This window comes from Peromyscus leucopus, chromosome 5 (genome assembly GCF_004664715.2).
Source record: "Peromyscus leucopus breed LL Stock chromosome 5, UCI_PerLeu_2.1, whole genome shotgun sequence".
NCBI lineage: Eukaryota > Metazoa > Chordata > Mammalia > Rodentia > Cricetidae > Peromyscus > Peromyscus leucopus.
The window spans coordinates 132,211,621-132,231,574 of record NC_051067.1 but is presented as its reverse complement, the minus strand read 5'-3'; the positions used below and the strand labels follow the sequence as shown (position 1 = coordinate 132,231,574).

General features: G+C 43.6%; 1 protein-coding gene across 1 annotated transcript in view; it reads right to left on the bottom strand.

The window, feature by feature from the left end:
* Positions 1 to 3,567: 3,567 nt before the first annotated feature.
* Ccny (cyclin Y) overlaps positions 3,568 to 19,954 on the bottom strand; it is a 132,689-nt gene continuing 116,302 nt past the window's right edge. The window contains exons 9-10 of the mRNA XM_028887832.2: positions 10,970 to 11,132; positions 3,568 to 8,026 (exon numbers count right to left, since the gene is read on the bottom strand). Of these exons, the coding sequence (XP_028743665.1) occupies positions 7,910 to 8,026; positions 10,970 to 11,132 (280 nt within the window). The 3' untranslated portion in view covers positions 3,568 to 7,909. The remainder of the gene's footprint in view (positions 8,027 to 10,969; positions 11,133 to 19,954) is intronic.

Sequence of the window (19,954 nt, the reverse complement as noted above, 5' to 3'; positions counted from 1 at the left end):
GTTGGTCATGTCCATAGTCAAGAAGCAGAGAATGATGACTGCTCATGTTCACATCTCTTCTTCTTCTTCTTCTTCTTCTTCTTCTTCCTCTTCTTCTTCTTTTCTCCTCCTCCTCCTCCTCCTCCTCCTCCTCCATACAGCACAATGATGCCATGTGCAGAGGGCAGGTCTTACCACTTCAATTAACTGAATCAAGATAATCATCCAGAGGCATCCCCAGAGGCTCATTTCCCAGGCGATTCCAGATCTCAAGTTGATATTAATCACAAATGATAATTTTCTCTTCTAAAGGTTCAATAGTATTCTCTCTCTCTCTCTCTCTCTCTCTTTCTCTCTCTCTCTCTCTCTCTCTCTCTCTCTCTCTCTCTCTCTCTCTCTCTCTCTGTGTGTGTGTGTGTGTGTGTGTGTGTGTATAAACTTTTATGGTACTGAGAGCCAGAGTTCTGTGTATACTAGGCAAGCACTCTACACTGAGCTACCCCTAGTCCCCATGCTTTAGGTATTCATCCAATGGTGACATCTCTATATATACTGGCTATTATAGACAGTGCTATAGAGAACATAGGAGTACAAGGATCTCTTTGACCACAGTTTTCTTCTCCTTTTTTTTTTTCCCAAGACAGGGTTTTTCTGTGTAGCTTTGCGCCTTTCCTGGAACTCACTCTGTAGCCCAGGCTGGCCTCGAACTCACAGAGATCCGCCTGCTTCTGCCTCCCGAGTGCTGGGATTGAAGGTGTGCGCCACTACCGCCCGGCTTGACCACAGTTTTCTATTTCTTCAACTATATACCTAGAAGACAAACTACTCAGTTAGATAATCTACTGTGTTCTGAGGAACCTGTCCAGTTTTCCACAGTGGCTTTATCAATTTATATTCCAACAATGCAAAGCTTCTCTTTTCCCACATCTTCACCAACACTTGTTTATCTTTTGTAACTGTAACAGGTTTGTGAAGTGGAACCTCATGTCCTTATATAGTGACTTAATTTCCTTGATCATACTCACACGCACACACCTACCTATTGGCTATTTGGGTATCTTGTGTGATGCCTTTGGCTTGGCTTTGCTCATCTACTTTGGCTGTGGCTCCACTTCTCTAGCTCTCGGAACTGTGCAGCACAATATATAGTCTTTGCTCACCATACAGGTACAGATGGTTTAAGCCCTGTATACCAGGGAATGCAGTAGAAGACTCCACCTTGTGCAGCCCAGAGACTAGAAGACTATAAACAAATAGACCAGAGGAACAGCAGGTGGGGATGAGAGCTGCATAAGGACTGAAGGAGAGGAAACAGCTTCCTTCTACAGTGTCACTAAGTGGTATCAAAAGATGTGTGAATGAAGGTGAGAAGACCTGTGAGGTGTGTGAACATGTCAGAAGTTAACAGCGCCAAGACAGATCCTAAACAACAGCTTGGTGGACTGAGAGTACAACAAAGGGTAGTGGGGGGGGGGTGGCATTTTGTGCCTCCATACCTTCCCATTTAGGAGCATTTGATGACACCCATTTACCTTATTTAGGAATTGTACATATGCTAGCTTTCCAGGGCTGCACTAACAAGCATCTTCGCACTGGATGGCTCCCAACATACGTTCATTCTGTTTTGAGGTGATGTCTCATGTCAAGGTATCAGCAGAGCCAACTCTTTGAGAGCTGGAGGGGGAAGGTCTTCCATCTCCTGGTAGTTTCTGGTGGCACACGGATGCTGGAGTGGCACAGTGATGCTGGAGTTCCTTGATTTGTTGATTCAACATTCTTACTTATTCCCACCTCCTTCTTAAAGAGATTGCATGATGGATTTAGGGCTGATGTTGATTCAATATGGCTTCATTTGGATTATATCCACAAAGACCTCATTTCTAAAAAAGGTTGGATTTGTAGTTTTTGGCTTGGCATAAAAGCTAAGCGAATGTTGTTCAATTTCCTGCTCATGTTTTGTGATAGTTTTTCTTCTCACCAGTGAAAGTGAAAGACTGTATGAGAGAGGGACCACAATGCTGTGGTCAGTTTTCTAGGCTTTACCATACATCAGGTTTTAACCTGCTTGAACCCAAGCATCCTCATACATTCCAACAGCAGCTACCTCCTCAGACCGAGAGGATTTGGGGACTCAAGGTTTACTGTGCTGGGGCACACTGTAAACACTTTCATGCTTTTTTTTTGTTGTTCTTAAATTATGCTATAATTTTGAATGGCATCTTTTCTCCATCATATCTAGTCACTCACTGGTTATTGCTACTGAATTATAAAGTTTTCAAGTTTTGTATTTAATCTTTAAACTGCTACCTTACTGAAAGTATAACTAATATCTTTCTAGTTGTTTCTTAGATTTTCTTGGTGGTAACCACACTAGTTCTAAGGTTCTCAAATTATGGTCACATATGACACCCAACAAAGATAGTAGAACAAAGATTATCTGTAGGAAGAAATAATGTCCAGGAAGCGGCTTATATGCATCTGTGACCAAGACAGGTTCAGATATTCTTTTCATGCCCACAGGAAGGAAGTGGATCCACTCTCTGTTACTGTCACATTCAAACTACTGATCCAGCACTCAATTACTGCAGTTCTCCAGGCAAGGCCCAGCATCTTGACTGAAGGTTCTGTCACAATCTACAGCAACAAGATAGACATAGAAGGGCTAACTCTTCCAGAAGTTGTACCAACAAAGTATGTCATGAATTGGCTAGTTTGTTGCCAGTGTCTCCTGCGTGAGAGGGCAGAGCTCTCTCCACTGTTGGCCTTTATGTACAAAGGCAGGACTGACTGGGCTTCCTATCAGTACTCTCCAAGAACCAGAACCACACTTGGCAATGGAGTCCAGCATCACACAGTGAAAACTTCAGTAGCCCTCCATAGTAACACTCGTCCTCACATCTCTTTCACAGATACCGAAACTCAAAAGGTTACTTCCATCCTGTTTCCCCCTCCTCCTACCACACCATCCAATTTCAAGGCACCACATTTCAAAGTAGACAGTTGTAGGGTTGTTTGATGAGCCCTCCTGCAAAGACCTTGTCCGTGTGCACTGCACTGAGCCCAACACTAGCAGTATCTAGCACTCTACACAGTCAAGACCGAAGATGCTAAATACAACATAAGGATCATCTAAAGCCTACATTAAAATGATAGACACAGCTGACTTGGAGCAAGCAAGGCCTTCATGTGAGAACTGCATTTACTGATGGCCACCCTCTCTTCATGTGAGAACTGCATCTACCGATGGCCACCCTCTCTTCATGTGAGAACTGCATCTACCGATGGCCACACTCTCTTGAAGTGGGCCTTGCAAAAGGTGACTAGCATCCTCAGGGGAACTCAGGGGGCTCATGCTTCTCTTTACATTATGTCCGCCTTTTCTACCAGAATTCGGAGGTGCATCTCACAAGAACCACTTAGTATGTGTTTTCATGGAGTATCAGGAAGTGTCTCTGACAGCCACCTTCACTGAGGACAGAAGGGAAGGCAGTCTGTCTAAGTTTGGACTTGGACTAGAACTCCAGGTTGTATTACAACACAGATCAACAGCAACGACAACAAAACATTACATATAAGCTCAAGTCATGGTTAACATTTTTGTCAAAACTGCATTTATTTTGAGATGACATTCTTTGATTGCACATTTGAAATAACTTATTTATATAAACAAAAAGGAATAAAGTCCCCTGCCGCCAAACAAATCACAAAAAGGTACAAGATGGTTTACTGGGACCTGTAAAACCCAAACGCTATCCGGTCAGACAACATGTTGGAGGGCATTTCTTACAGAATTCTCTATGCAATTTGGTACCAAATTTTGGCTTGGGCATAGTTCACCCTAGAGCAGTACATTCACATAGCAGCTTCCAGTGACTCTTATACTGTCAATAAAGGGAATCCTTTTGGTATTGCTTACTGAAGGAATTTCTAGTACAAGTGGCACCAGAGGACTGGTGGCCTTAACATGTACATACTCAGTAAGAAGCTCTAACAAGTAACACGGGAGTATGGCTTGGTCAAGTCACCAGCACTGTGGGGGCAGGCACACACACACACACACACACACACACACACACACACACACTTCACTGACTCCCTCATCTCTAACACAGCTTGCTTCTGAAAGGGCTACTCTAGTGCTACTCTGTACTCAGTAAAAGTGAGCTGTGATTTCCATGGGGGCCTGGGGTCTTCTCTGTTCACGAGGCTCAAGAGTCAAACCCTAACCCTAAGCACTCCTCCCCTAGCTCCGCTGAAGGCCATGCTTCCTGTTTCCTCTTCCGTCAACAAGACTAGGCACTGTCTGTGACTGGCTTTTCAGAAGACTATCCATATTTTAAAGAACTACCCAGCCGCAGTCTTGAGATACTAACTCCAGCGAAGGCCAAGAGGCAGTGGTTTTGTAAGAAACAGTATTTAATGATGGACAGCAGCTATTCTACTGGAGTCCTCCTGGGTAACTTAGCTCCTCACCTGGTTGAAGTCCCAAGTGGGTCTCATAGTCTTTTAATCTCCGAAGGCTCATACACTTTCTCACACTGCTCTTAGAATTAGTTTACTCACCACCCATAAAACCTGTTCAATTTTATTTTTTTGAGGCAGCGTCTTACTACACAGCCTGCGCTAGCCTAAAAATCATGATCCTCCTGTTTCAGCCATGTCCACTGGGATTACAGGCCAGTGCTACCACCCTAGAAAACCTGTCCAATTTTATCTCAACTTAAAAAAAAAAATACAGCAGGAAGGCAGACACTATTTGTTCTATGTACATTTATATTTAACTTATTAAATACCTATAATGAACTAGGAATATATATATATATATAAAATCAAAAAATTTATATATATACTCAAAGCTTAAAATATGGCCCCAGGTTGCAGTCCCTAAAGCAGCAGGAATATACAAAATCATGACTCACTAAATTCTGCCTTGAAGCTCAGCTAAGCAGCAAAAAATCCCCTGAACCAAGGGAAACCCCAAGATGGAGATGTCCCAGGCAAAGACCATGAAGAAGGAACACAGGAGAGCTAGCCCCAACAGCTGGAGGCGCGAGGCCGTAGCTGGTCTCACCTGAGCATTAAGGCATGAGAGCACCTCTAGGGCCTTCGGGATCTCATTACTTTTTAACTTCATTTCAACTCAACTCCTTTCCTCTCCCAGTTGAAAGAGTAAAACAAAATTTACCGATGTGTTTATTCTCCAACAAATTGTATTTGCTGTTTAAATCAAGTCTAAAGTCAACAAACTGTGGCTTTCTTCACCCTTCAATGACAATGAGCTCTCCGCTACAGGCTGCACTGAGACAGCATTCCAGAACAGCATCCAGTGATAGCTGCTGGACACCGAACTACTTTGCAAAAAGTTACAGTCACTATGATTTATCAACATATACTGTTAGATTTGTTTTTCCTCCTTTCTCTTTTGGCAAACTCAGAACAACCCAGAGAACAACAAGTAAGTCTGTATCATTGTATAGGAAAATGAAATGGGTCTCTACCTACATGCCTAGTGATTCAGGCCAAAAGGTACAACTGAAATCCTTAGTGCAAGAAACACAACCAATTAATACAAATTAACACTCACTGATGCGTAGGGAAAAGTTTCCTATTCAGAGGTAGAGTCCAGTGCACAAGGCTTGAACACAATAGCTGACAGTCTGAATAAAACTGAGCCAGGCTGTAAGGAGTCGCTGTTGATGTCAGATATCAGACTGTGTGTACACACATACAATAAATAGACTGTACAATCTTTTAAAGTAGTTTAATAAACTCCACAAAATAGTATCAGGTGCATTGAAATATTTACATTAAGTCAATTTCCAAATCTCCCATTCAAATAAAAGGAATAAAAATAAGATTTCTGCTATCAAGTCAGAAGTTCTTTCCTGAAATGGGCTGGTAAAAGAAGGTATTTTACACAAGAGGAAGGAATTTGTCTAAGAGGTATTCATATTTGGCTAAGAAAAATAGGTCCCTTTTAGAGTGTTAGAGATGAAAGAATACGAAATGACACTTTCTACATTTTCAGACCTGTTTAAGGTTCTGGAAGAGGGAAGCTTTGTTTCCCACTCAGAACAGGCCATCAAAGGTGCAACGGAGGACAGTTAATTTTTCACTTCCTGCTTGGAAGTTTAGGCTGGAACTTGCTCGGATTTCTGACTGGAAACATGACTGCACAACACACATTCCACTGACCCCTGACTAACACTTCTGGTTCTATGCTCTTGGGATTTTGACAATTGTTCCTTCCGTTTCCAAAGTGTGCTCCATGGGGAGGGGCCTGTTGGGGTCAGGCATATGATTTTAGGGTATTCAACACTAACTAACAAACAATTCTAAACTTTTCCTAGCTCACACAGCAGAGGGTGTAACAAACCAAATGCTAGCATTTGTCTCAAGTGTCTCAAACAATGAAGAAGAGCTCACAAAGCTCGGTCACTGCAATCTAAGAACTGAGCAGAAGCAAAGCCTTGTGCGGAATAACTCGGACTCTCAGACTTCAGGTCAGTTTCTTGGTGACAGGGGACCTTTAAGCCTTTGGTTTTACTCAATGAAGATTCTGATCTAGCCCCACAGTAAATCAGAACAGTCAGAAAACCCAAGGATGGTTGTAACTAAGGAGGCGCGAGCCTTCCCGCTTGTGCGGCTTCTCCAAGCACCCACAATGAAAATGCAAGTTGAGTTTTTTTTTTTATTCAATCATTCTGTGAAAAATACCTCAGGAAATAGTAACATTTTTTTTTCCCCTTTAGTGATCTTCCCGCTGGAATACCCTCCCACCCACCCCTTTTTTTTAATTTTAGATTTTTAAAAAAATTGTATACAAATAGACTAAATTTGATTTAAAGTAAACATATAAAAGTCAAGAAGAATATTGCTTGCAACAATGGACATGGAAGTAGAAGAATGACCAGGCAGGGAGCACATGGAAACGGCTCCTCACAATGAGGTCAGGCAAACCTGGCTCCCTGGATGCTTCTCTATCCAGGACGCCTATGCTGAGGACCTTTGCCTTCAGCCACAAAGTCTGATTGAGTTTTGTAATTACACCTTCATGTTAGCAGAAAAATAGAACCTGGGAGGGAGAGGGGTGACAAAAGGAAACCAAGAACAACCAATTGCAAGAAAACTGGAAGGCACAAGCACCCATGGAATCTAGATAGAGCATTCTCGGAGTGAGGCAGGAGAAGGAGACTTTTGGTTCGGCACTACAGTCAAGTGAATCCTGCTCTTGTGAAAGAGAGTCATATAAAAGAGGTGTGTAAAACACAAGAAGCACATCTTACTTGTGAGGAAGAAAGCTCAGAAGACAGCTAGAGAAGATGGAGCAGAGATAAACAATCAGGACTATTTATTTGGATGTCTGTGCCATGGTGGGTACAAACTATATTTCTCTCTGTGGGATCAAAACCAAACCAGAATAAAAATGAACAACCAACCCCCTCCCCAATCCCAAGAAAGCAGCAAGAAGGAATGCAGGAAGTCTTACAGAGCACACCGATTCCAAGGGCACAGAGTGGCACTCCTGACTTGGCTGTGCATTCAACTCTGCTCTCTATTTCTGGCTCCACGTGGTACTTATGACCAGACAGGGACCCAGAAACAGCCAAGCTACCAAGCACTCTCCGCCTTAACACAACTTCCCTTTCCTTCATTTCCTCCTCCAGGATTAGAGTCTTTTTCCTCCATGAAAGAAGTGCTGTTCATGACGGCCAGGAAGGCTTGATACTGGGTTCCAGAACACCGATTTCACGTCCCTTAAAGCCTCTTTTGCGTGCAGAACGCAGTGTGGAGGCAGGCGTGAAGGCAGCCTTGACGGGGCTTAAAAACAGAAGGAAAAGAGAAAACCAAAACAAACCATCCCAAGTTCATCTTTTCTCAAACAAGAGGAGAAACTGAGGGATGGCATGACCTCAGGAGGGTGCCCCAGTTAGGAGATGATGGCTGGGGACCACCGAGGCAGAATCAGGTTGTCAGCACTTGCCGAACGCTTCCTCGTAGGTTTTCTCAGGTCCTTGTACTTGTCCTCACAGAGACGAGAGATGGCCTGACAGGGAGAAAGACAGTGGAGGTCAGAGCACACACCAGGTCCCATGGGGACCGCTCAGCCAGGCGCTCTGCAAGGCGGCTACCTCTGCTGGCTCACCAGGCCTTGGTGCCCAGCACAATTCGACTGTTTGGAAACTGGTGGTGGTGTGTGGGAAGGAACGCCCGATTCTACTCTGAGAGACACCCACATTGAGGATGCACTGGTGAGAGACAACCATAATAACGATGGAAGCAGATAAGGTGTTCAGGGTTTGCTCTAGGAGCCAACTGACATGGTGGGTGTTGGTGGGAGCGGACTCGTGGGCTCTGAGGGATGGAGAGGCCACACAGGGCCAGCATGGAAAGACTTTGTAGTCTGTAGCCAGCATAAATCTGTCAGTCCTTCTTAAGAGCACATGTTAAAATTCAAAAAGCATTTTAGAAAAACAATTTCAGTAGCAGTAGAGAAGGACTGGAGGAGAGAAACAAGACAGGCATCCATGTGCAAGCCAAGTGGCCAAGTGGGAGAGCAGAAAACTAGTAGGCTGAGAAGCCTCATCCTATCATGGTGCACAGTGTGCAGGTGGGGCACAATAAACACACAAGTCAAGACTCTTCAGGGGCATCAGAATTCTGGGATCAAGTTCTTTTACTTAAATTTTCTAAGATTAGTAAGTGCTATTTCTCATCAACAGTGCACGTCTGAATTTATAATAGCAACAGATAGCAGTATTTCTTCTTAACCAGATATATGTGGTAACAACAGCTTTCTCTGACATGTAGGCAGTGTAAAACCCCTCTGAGCCTGCCTGAGAGTCATTTCTTAAGAGATAAATACTCAGCCTGTAAAGGTACGCTGCTCTTGTCCTGTATCGCACACTAGCACGTTCAAGAGGCATGTGGTGCAAATCTAACAGCTGGATGGCACTGAAACCTCCCTGCAGCTCTGTTGTAATCCTAGTGCTAGGCACCCAGCCTCTTCCCTTGCTTTACTAAGTTTCTTTCTTAAGATTAATGGACTGTTGGGGGTATAGTGGGGCATGCCTTTAATCCTAGAACTTGGGAGGCAGAGGCAGGAAGATGTCTGTGAGTTCAAGGCCAACCTGGTATGTAGAGAGACCTTGTCTCCAAAATTAAAACAAAACAAAAAAACCAAAACAAAACTCTTTTAATTGTTTGCTCTTTTAACAAGTCTCAAGAAAATATTAGAACCTCTGTACCCAAAATGACAATTTCAAGTATAATGAGCAGGAACAGGGAAGATATTCTGTTGATTGAGAAAATTTCAATGTGGAATTGTCTAGAGCAGAGTGGCCTCTGGACATGTCTACAGAGGACTGTCCTGACTGCCTTAATAGATGCAGGAAGATCTATTCACTGTGGGTAGCTCTATTCCCTGGTTTGTGTCCTCGACAGTGTAAGAGTAGAGTAAGCTAGCAGACCACTAAGCATGGATGCCTTTACTCTCCCTCAGTTCTCAGATGGGATGTCTCTAGCTGCCTTCACTTTCTTTGAAAATGGACTATAACATGGTCATTTTAAGGCTAAGCCTTTCACCCCCGTGCTGATGTCAGGGTATTTTATCACAGCAACAGCAAGGAAGCTAGAACAACAGTCTTCAACAGAATGAATGTGGAGGAAATTCTCATTAAATAAAACTTCCGCAGAAACCCAAACCAAACACCACCACCACAAAACTACTTCCACCTCTGCCTTGTCAGAGTGCCATTCCAGAGAGGGAAATGCTCAGCAGAGTAGAAGCCTTAGGAGTTGGGAAAAGGTCTCCATGCTCCACTGAGGTCTCCGGCTTTGTGCTGGTTAGTTTTGGACAACTCAACATAAGCTTAGTCATCAGGGAAGACAAAACCTCAGCTGAGAAAATGCCTCCATCAGACTGGCCTATGGGCAGTGCCATCTCTGGACAGGTGGTCCTGGGATGTATAACAAAGCACACTGAGCAAACCATGAGAGCAAATTATGAGGCATTCCTCCAGGGCCTCCGTTTCGGTTCCTGTCTTCCCTTTCAATGATGGACTATGATGCAGAAGTTTAATTCTTTCCTCCTCAAGATGGTGTGAATGGGAGGTGGGCTGGGGGTGGGGCTGGAGGGGTGGGAGGAGGGAGGACGGGAATCTGTGGTTGATATGTAAAATAAATAGAAAAATCCATTTAAAAATGCCATTGGCCAGTGTTTTATCACAGCCCAGAAACCAAACCAGAACAGGCTCTACGGCTGAGATTACATTGCCCAGGGGCTGAAGTCCAGAGAGATGAGATCAGGGTTAGCACACAATAACGAAGTGGGGGTGGGGTGGGGGGCAGGGGTGGGGTCTCACTAGTGTTCCAGTGTTCCTTCTCACCGCTTTGCCTTTCCTGCTACCTGCTATAAATCAGATGTGAGGCGCTGGTGAAAACACCCATTTGTTGTGATAAATAGTCACAGGTTAGAACAACAGCCTTCAACCCAGACCACGACCAGTGAGGCAGGCCTTAGTTTCAGCTAAGAAAGAATCTTTAGGGGAAAAAAACAAAACCAAACCCAAAATAATAATAGTAATAATAATAATAATAATAATAAAATAGGGGAAAGCATAATAATAAAAGTTTTTCTGGATTCTCAATTGCTAAGGTTACTTGGCAGCTTCTTCCCACTTTAAAAAAAATCATGCTGGGAAATACTTAATTTTGTGGGCTTATAATCATAAAAACAAAAGAAAGCAAATCCATAAACACAAAGATGCTTAAAAGAATCTTCGATTTAAATACAGACTTGGTGTACATTAAGCAAAAGCTGCCATATGGCTGTTAAAATGAACTATACATATATTCAGTTAATGACCTGGCCAGCAATCCGTCTAGGGTCCTGCCTTCATTTCACAGCCATACTGAGAGACACAAAGTGTGGGACGCAGAGACGGTAATGGGACAGTGCACTGCAGTGGTGTGTGAATCTACCACTCACCTCAAGCTTGTGGGCACGCTCCCTGCTTAGGGGCTCCAGGGGAAAGCTCAGGTTGTTTGCTTCTGCCAGAGAACGAAGATCAAAATAATACTTGGCATACACACTGGAAGGAACATTGATGTTGAACTGTAGCAATTCTAGGAACTGTCGCTCCAGTTCATTCCTGCAAACAAAAGCAACACAGCCACACTTAGCTGCCTACTAGCAGGCATGGCTGCCAGCCCACTGAAGACCAGACTCCAGAAAATTGTATCCTCCAGGAAGAAAATTCATCTAATTAACTGTTTGGGTGAACACCAGCTATGCAGTATTTCCACCAAACAGGTATGAAAGGCAAATCCCATGAGCTGGAGCCCAGAAAGATGAAGCTCCACTGAGATGACCAACAGGAACTGCTTCAAGGATAAGGCCTGACCCAGTCGATGCTTATCCCTCACCTGTAATGAATCCCATCAAGGACAGGTCAGAGTCTCAGGAGATACCTAGAAAAGCTGGCCTCTGTAGCTGAGCTCTATACCTCTTCAATGGGTGTGTGCATGCACACATGCACGCACACCCGTGCAGTGTTTAGGGGCTTCCTATGGGAAGGGTTCAATTCCAGCTCCAGTCCTTAAAGGAATTCCAGAGGCCTGGGCATTAGCTGGCAGAGGGGGATGCTAAAGAAGCTGACAGCCTACTCCTACTCCAACCTTAGCTTAGCTGATCTGCAAACTGGACTTTCAACAGTTCCCAAGAGTTGGCTGTTGGACGAGTCTCCACAGTGAGAAGAGAAATGTCCAGGTCCATCCAGACAGCTCCCTTTTATTTTGATGAAAAAGAATGGCAACAGACAGGGTGAACTTTCAAATTTCAATGTTGAGAAGATCTCATTCATCTTTCAACGTAGGCACATTTGTTACTATCGTGGGAGCTGGTCCTGGTTATTTCTCCAGAAAGTAAGCACTTCCGTATGTTGGGCCAACACCCTGGGGCGCCTGACTCTGACCTTTGTCACAGCACACTAAAACTGTCTGGTGTACTTGGCTTCTACTTGTCTCAGTCAGGACACCTAGATTTCACAGCAGCTGATTCTCTAGACAAGTGAAGGCAGATGTGAGGAGGGAGGGTAGAGCTCTGGTGGGAAGGGACAGCCAGGGAATGGGGAACTGTCATCAGAGGAACTTGCTAGAAGCCTGGCCTCTAACCCCCAGATGTGAAGTTGAACTTGGGCAGGTCCTGCCCCTCCTACACACCACTCTTCAGACCTCAGCCAGCACAGCACTATCTTGCTCCCAGGCTAAACTGAGTCCCACTAACTTTTGCCTAAGAACCAGCTCATTATGGTGTCAGAAGCTGCAACAATCTCAGAGACCCACATTTCACAGTAGCTGAGGTAGAGGGGCTAAGATCTGAGCCACAGCTACCGGGCAGAGAAGAAATGAAATCCAGCAAGCACACAAATACAGATAGATGAAAGTAAGTAAGTAAACCAGAGAGTTAAGCAAGCTGCTGATGGAGTTCTGAGTGACCCTGCTCTTGGGTCTTTATCTGGACAAATAGAACAATCTTGCTTGTTTCTGTATGTCCCTGTAAAAGGACCTCACATGTACCAAATGCACAGATTGTGCTGAATTTTATACTTTTAAGGAATTTATATTAGTGTTATTTAGGAGTTTTGTTTTTAAACTTTAGTAACTGTGCTTTATTTACGTGAGATTTAATAAAGTAATCCCAGTTGAGTGTGAGGCAGTAGCTATGGATACAGCCTGCCTCCTGGTGATGAATAGGCTTCACTGCAGAGTTAGTCTTAAAGAAATGAGACTAGACTTAAAGTGAGCCCCTATGTCGGCACACTTCTATATTTCCAACATTCTGGAACTTGATAGAGGAGGATCATGAGTTTGTGGTCAGCCTAGCAAATTCAAACAAGATTTGTAAAATAAAAGTCATTTCCAATTTTGATGTTTCGATCCACAGAATAAATTTAAGGGTAGATCTGAACGCTTCCTGTGTAGTAAGTAACAGGAAACGAACAGTGGTACAAAAGGAACAGGCTCGGTGAGTTTCCTGCCTTCATCTGGGTCATCCTTAGCAAACAGTTCTGGGGTCAACATTTATAAGAAACACATTCAATCAACAAAAGCTCCTTTTAGAAGTGATTGCTTCACTAGTTAACACAGTACAGAAATGTAACTGCACTGGTGAGATTTAGTGCAGCTAAAAAGTGGACTCAGAAGTGGAGTAGAAAGTTATTCAGTCTTTCTAGAACACTGAGCTCACTTCAAAAGCCTTTGAATGTTGCAACAGCCCTTGGGGAGTGCACGCCCGAAAGAGTCCCACACAACTGAGATAATCCCAAGAAGGCATCTCTGCAGTCATGTTCATGGCACTTTGATTCACACTAACTCAACCTGGAAGCACCCGGAAGTGACCACTGGTAGGTGAGTGGGTAAATAAAATGTGGCACTGTATACAAAATAAAAGAGTATTCAGTCTCAAAGAGAATGATGACAGGCCATAAAATAGATGAGCTCCCAGGACATTATGCAAGGACAGTTAGCCACAAGAACGTAAACCTTATGTGACTGACCTCATGTGAGGTACCGTGAGCAGCAAACAGACCCACAAAAAGATGGTGGCTAGGCTGGAGGGAGGGAAGGAGGTGACGGCTGCACAACAGTGAGAATGCACTCACTGCATGCTCAAGTCAAAGTTTCACAACAGTGAGAATGCACTCACTGCATGCTCAAAGTCAAAGTTTCACAACAGTGAGAATGCACTCACTGCATGCTCAAAGTCAAAGTTTCACAACAGTGAGAATGCACTCACTGCATGCTCAAAGTCAAAGTTTCACAACAGTGAGAATGCACTCACTGCATGCTCAAAGCCAAAGTTTCGTGCTATGCATATTTTAACCACAAACTGAATAACAAAACAGACAGACACCAGTCTCCTACAGAGGGACTGTGGTTCTCTAGGTCCTCACCTGCCATGTGACACACAGAAAAGTAGCTTGGCTTCTGGTCATTTGGGATTCCCTAGAATACAGACGAAAATGGCCCTTACAGGACTACTGTAAACAAAAGCAAAGCATACACATTGCCAAGTGAAATTTTTAGAAATGATTGAGTAGAGTCTAGAAAGAAGGCTCAGTGAGTACAGTGCTTGTCCTGATCTTGTGATGACCTGACTTAGGATCCTCAGAACCCGAGTAAAAGCTGGGCGCAGCAGTGCACATCTGTAATTCCAGTGCTCCAAATGGAGTTGGAAAATGGAGGATCCTCAGAAGTTCACTGGCCCGCCAGTAGCTAGGGACAGAGACCCTGTCTCAAGGTAGAAAGAGAGGGCTGACACCCAAAGTTGTCAGACCTCTACACATGTACCCCCATACACATGCACACAAGCTATACATGTCCATGAACTCAACACAAGCAGGCCTCAGCATCTGCTTTCCAAGCCACAGCAATCATCATTTGATCCTTTGGTGTTCAAAGACGTCCTATGATGGTGTGGCAACTTAATAGCTAGCCTGTGATCTACGCTTACCTGCATAGGATTGGGCTGGTGTTGGAGCAGTGACTGACTGGCCACACAAGTTTGTAAATGGAACCAACTACCCTTCCAGAGGGTTGCAGACAGGAGTGCAGGTCTGGTGGCTATGAAACCCCATGCTACTACCCTCTGAACAAAGTGGGTCAGCAGGCACAGACTCCGCAGAGATGTCTGGCTTGGGGATCCTAGGGACACAGCCTACTGTTGAGGAGTAATCCTTCTCTTGGCTCAGGCTCCTTGCTTCCAAGGAGACCTCATCCTATCCACTCCTGAGAGGCATTTTCTTCTTGTTCAGTCACTTCAATGGTGTGTTCAATTTTATTTTGGAGGACTAACAGAGCTTTAGTGCAAAAGACTGGATCAAGGATTCATTACAAAAAAAGAAAAGAAAAAAAAAAAACTAAGGCTTATGGGCTCCACTTCATTACCCAAAAGAAAACAAAGCAAGATGATAGTGGGGAGCCCCTCTCTCCACAAATGTGGTTGCAGGCCACAGACTCCTGGGTAACTCTACCTTTCAATGGTTTACAGCCTATCAGGTCTGCCAAGACTATTGTGACAAATGCCACAGGCAACACATTCTCACTTCTGTAGGAGGTTGGCACCTGTGGTCTCTGAGGTTTTCCTCCTTGTCTTACAGGTAGCCTTTCTCCTGGGTCTCCCATGGTCTCAACCATGCTGCCTACGTTCTCAGGTTCTCTGCTTACAGAACACTGAGCATACTACACCAGGGTTTACTCTACTGGCCATACACTTACTCACCACTTCAAAGACCTCCTCTTTACATGGTCAGAACCTCTCGTGTGTGTTGCTGGAGGGCTTCTCTCCAGGTTCCCCAAGCCCCGCAGTCCCACAATCCACTTACAAAATAATCACTCAGACGCTTATATCACTTATAAACTGTATGGCCGTGGCAGGCTTCTTGCTAACTGTTCTTTTATCTTAAATTAACCCATTTTTATAAATCTATACCTTGCCATGTGGATGGTAGCTTACTAGAGTCTTTACATGCTGCTTCTCCTGGCAGTGGCTGCAGTGTCTCCCTCCTCAGCCTTCTGCTTCCCAGAATTCTCCTCTCTCCTTGTCCCACCTACTTCCTGCCTGGCAACCTACTTCCTGCCTGGTCACTGGCCATCAGTGTTTTATTTATATAGAGCAATATCCACAGCACATGTGATCTCTCATGTGCAGCCTCACAGCACTGTCATCTGGCCCTCCTTATATGCAGAACACATTCACTTCCTCCCACCCATGACCCACTTCAGTATTGCCTCTAAGCCTACAATAGCATCTAAATATGATCGAAATCAGCAATGGGTGACGACATTCCATGGGTGCTTTCTGAGATAAAATTCCTTCCTGGCTGTGAACCTGGAAATCTAAAGTTATCTGCTACCAAAATACAAGGGTGGGCAGGCATAGGATGGACATTCCCTCTGGAAAAGGCAGAAATCTTTGATCTGGAAAGAAAGCGGTTATGAATCTCATGTAAGCCCTAAACCCAGGAAGACAAACTCTAGTCACATTCCAGATGAGATGAGATGAATCTCTTGGGTGACTTTCTGTCACTGGGTCACAGCCCTACCTTGGGAATACACACCTCCCTAGGGTTAAGGACAAGAATCCACGTGTCCACCAGATGCCTCTAAAGGACGTCCTGCATACTCCCTAAAGTCTGGCAATCTTACTTTGTTTTGTCCCATGCCTGTGCTTTTTAGTTCAAACTATGACATGACTGACTCAACTGAGTCCACCTCCTGTCCATTCACACTGCAGCACTCTCTCTGGAGCAGTGATTCACCTTGTATAGTATGAAAAGCTAGGATCAGAAGATTGTAAAGGTTCCAGATGTTCAACCTGAACATCTGATTCTTTGTTAACAACTCCTTCTTCAGCTTACTTCTCCCTTTTTATATTTTATATTTTACTCCAACAACAAAGTAAGAATCAAGCCCATCTTCAGCACTTGACTCAAAAATCCCCTTAGCTGAATTCTATATTCCGCTTTCTACAAAATAATGGTCAAAGCTCACCTTTCCTCAATTCCCACAAATGCTCCTCATGTCTGCCTGAGACTTCACCAGAGACCTCTCTGTCTCATTCGTAAGACAGTCTGTTCATGATTCTATCTGCACGTAGACCTGAGATGAATAACCTTCCTCACTGCTCTTTTCTTTCTGAGCCCTCAACCAAAGTACCATCAATGCCCCCACTTCTATCAACAATCAAGAATCCAGGGTTAGCTTTCTTTTTGAAAACAAGTCTCTGAACACTTCTAGCCTTTGGAACTGAGTTCCAAAGTTACTTCCCCATTTTCAAGCATTTTTTAAAGTGAGAACATACTTTGCAACACTGAAATCTGCAATAGTGTGCTCAGCCAGCCGGGACAAAATACCAGGGAGACTGGGTGTATTAAGCAACAAATGTTTTCCTATGGTTCTGGAGGATGGATAGCCAAGACAAAGGTATCTTCTGAGGTCTTTCTCCATGGCTACAGATTGCTACCTTTTTTGCCCCATCTCTCTGTGTGTCTGCGAGAGGATATCGGGCATATTTGACTAGGACCCATTCTAATGACCCCATTTTAGTGTGATGTCTTCTTTAAAAACTCTGTGTCCAATTATGGCTACATCCTCAGTTTTATGGGTCAGGACTTGAATGTATGACCTCTGAGAAAATCTAATCTGGCTGCTAATAGCCAGAACCTGTTACAGGGCTCTGTGTGGGTCCTACTCTTCACACTGGGATATGCATTTACCTGCAGTAAAAAGAATACTTCAAGCATGCTGAGAAAGACAGCAGCATGGGGGAAAGACTTCTTCATCTGCAACCATTACTTCTGTCTGCTAAGCTGACTGGCCAGCAATAGCCTTGAAGGAGGAGCACACTATTGCTTTGGCCTCTTTTCATGACCTTTCTTCTATCTGGGGAGGGAGGCAGGCTATGCATCCAGCCTTATGCAGGTTCGCCACCCCAGGTATAATTCCTGGAGTGTCAGTATTGAACAAACAAATAATTTCAATGACTAGCTAATAGCAAAATAAAGGAGTACCTGGTGGACTTAGGTAATTTGTATTAACAGATGACTATAATTTTAGCATGTAACTCAGAAAACACTGAAATAATTCAGTGGTACTAATAAACCAAAATCCCTTGTAATGTCAGTCTCTCAGCTATTATATTAGAGAAGGTAAGAGAACAATAGGAACAACTTATGTCACTAGGTAATAATCACACATGAAAATATGAAATGGTGAAAGAAAAACCAGCTATACCAATCTCATTAATAGATCTACTTCCCAGAAGATTTAGTTTATCTCATAACCTTTAATGGATGCATATTTTTTTGTTTTTTGAGAAAGTGTCTAGGCTGGTTTGGAATTCATCCTCCCACACTATCTCTGAGTGCTGGGATTACAGGTGTGAGCTACCACACCTGAATCTCCATACTGTCCTGATCAACTGAGCACTGAGATGAAGTTTTTAAAGTGAGACTATTGCAGTCCAGAAAGTAGCACTAGAGTTTCAGCCTATGTGCATGCTTTCTATTACAGACATTTTAAGGAAAAGACCATTGAGGGAGGAAACTCAAAAGGAAATAGAGTTCAATGAGAAAAGGGGCAATCTAAAACCTCCGACTCTGAGAACATGGATAATGGTGGCACTCAGGCTCTAGTTCACACTTACAATTTGCAAATGGTTTTAATCACATATTACAAGAGAAACCTGTTCCCTTGCTAATTCTGAGGCAAGTCTTGGTATCTGGCGGGCCTGGAACTCATGGATCCTCCTGTATGAGCCTCCTGTGTTCTGAGATTAAAGGTGTGTGTCATCATACTTATTGAAAAAGTTTTAGTATCAACTTATATATGTAGTGGAAAGACAAAATTTTCCAAAAATGTTTTAGGGATAGACAAGCCAAGCTAGAATATATGAAGACCTCTGTGGTCATGGTGGATCACCATACAAAGTATTCTTTTCACTGATGCTACTAGGAAGAATTTTGTGGCCTTCTTTCTTTTGCTGTGGATGGGAGTAGGGACAGGACAGACTTGTATATCCACAGATCTCCATGCATGTTACCAGTTTCCCTCTGGAGAATACATAGGCTTTTCAGTACATATATACACAGCACAGATTAACAGCCCATTCAAAACAAGAACTCTGGCTCTCAGTACAAATGGAGGGAACATCAAACAAGCATCTCAGCGGGCTACTACTTAGTCAGGAGAGACAAGAGCAGGCCTCAGGGAGGTCTGTAGTCTCCAGAGGCAGGTGAGGGGCACAAGAAGTTCATGGACAAGGTCACCTTCCATTTTCTTGAAGAGGACTAGTGATACTCTGGCCTTGAACTCTGGATCTTCCTGTCTCCACTTCCAAGTGTTAGGGACTGCAAGCTTGCATCACCAAACCTGGTTGCCGTCTTCCCGTCAGAAGCAAGTGCTCACCATGTGCTTTCCCTGCTGAGTCACTAACAAGAAGCCATCCAGCCAATGCTATATGATCTGATGAGAGGGAGCACAGGGCTCGCCTGTCAATGAGTCAACTTGGTCACCAGTAGGGTTCAAAGAAAGGACAGAAACCAGTGTAAAAAAGTTATTTTTCTTTTGACAAAATATGAAACACATAGAACTTTGGCATGAGTACTATTATAACATGTACCATAATGCTTTCAAATCACGAAGCAGTTGTCTTCAGGAAAATCCTTACTTGAAAAAAATTTCAACCTCCTTATAATATATAATTGCTTAAGATACTGAAGGTTCAACAAAAGAACATATTTGGCCATCAAATCATCTCTTTCTTTTGAAGCTACTGGGGGCCCAACCCAGGATCTTAGATGTGTCAGGCAAGCCTATGAGCTTTATCTCCAGCCCCCCAAACAATTCTTGACATTGAATTTCAGCTGAATGAAACTTGATCAAATTTTCTAGATTTTTTTTGTGTAGAAAGGGACTTGAATTCCAAGAAAAAAAAAGTCATTTGAAATACATTATAGATAGTTGAAAGAATTTTGGCTTCATCTGCTCCCAAGAGAAAAAAAAATATAAATTCTGGCTCTCTTACTTACTAATGAAGGGATTTGGGCATCCTATTTAATTTCTTGGGCCCCGAATTCGTCTTGATGGGGATAATATGAGCACTTATGGGTAACCACAAGACATCAATTAACATATAAAAGCTATTCCTTTGGGGGTGGGATGTATTCAGTAAATGAGCAGGAATATTACTGTTGCTGCTGCTATATCATACAATCCAAGCAGCTTTTCATATCATGGTTATTTTAACCTTCTTTATACCTGGAATTTTAAAGTAAGTGGTATTTTTACTCTCATCTCTTTTAGACAGGGAGAGAATGAATTAAGAAATGAATATTCAAACCGTTGGTGGTGGAGCACACCTTTAATCCCAGCACTCGGGAGGCAGAGGCAGGTGGATCTCAGTGAGTTCAAG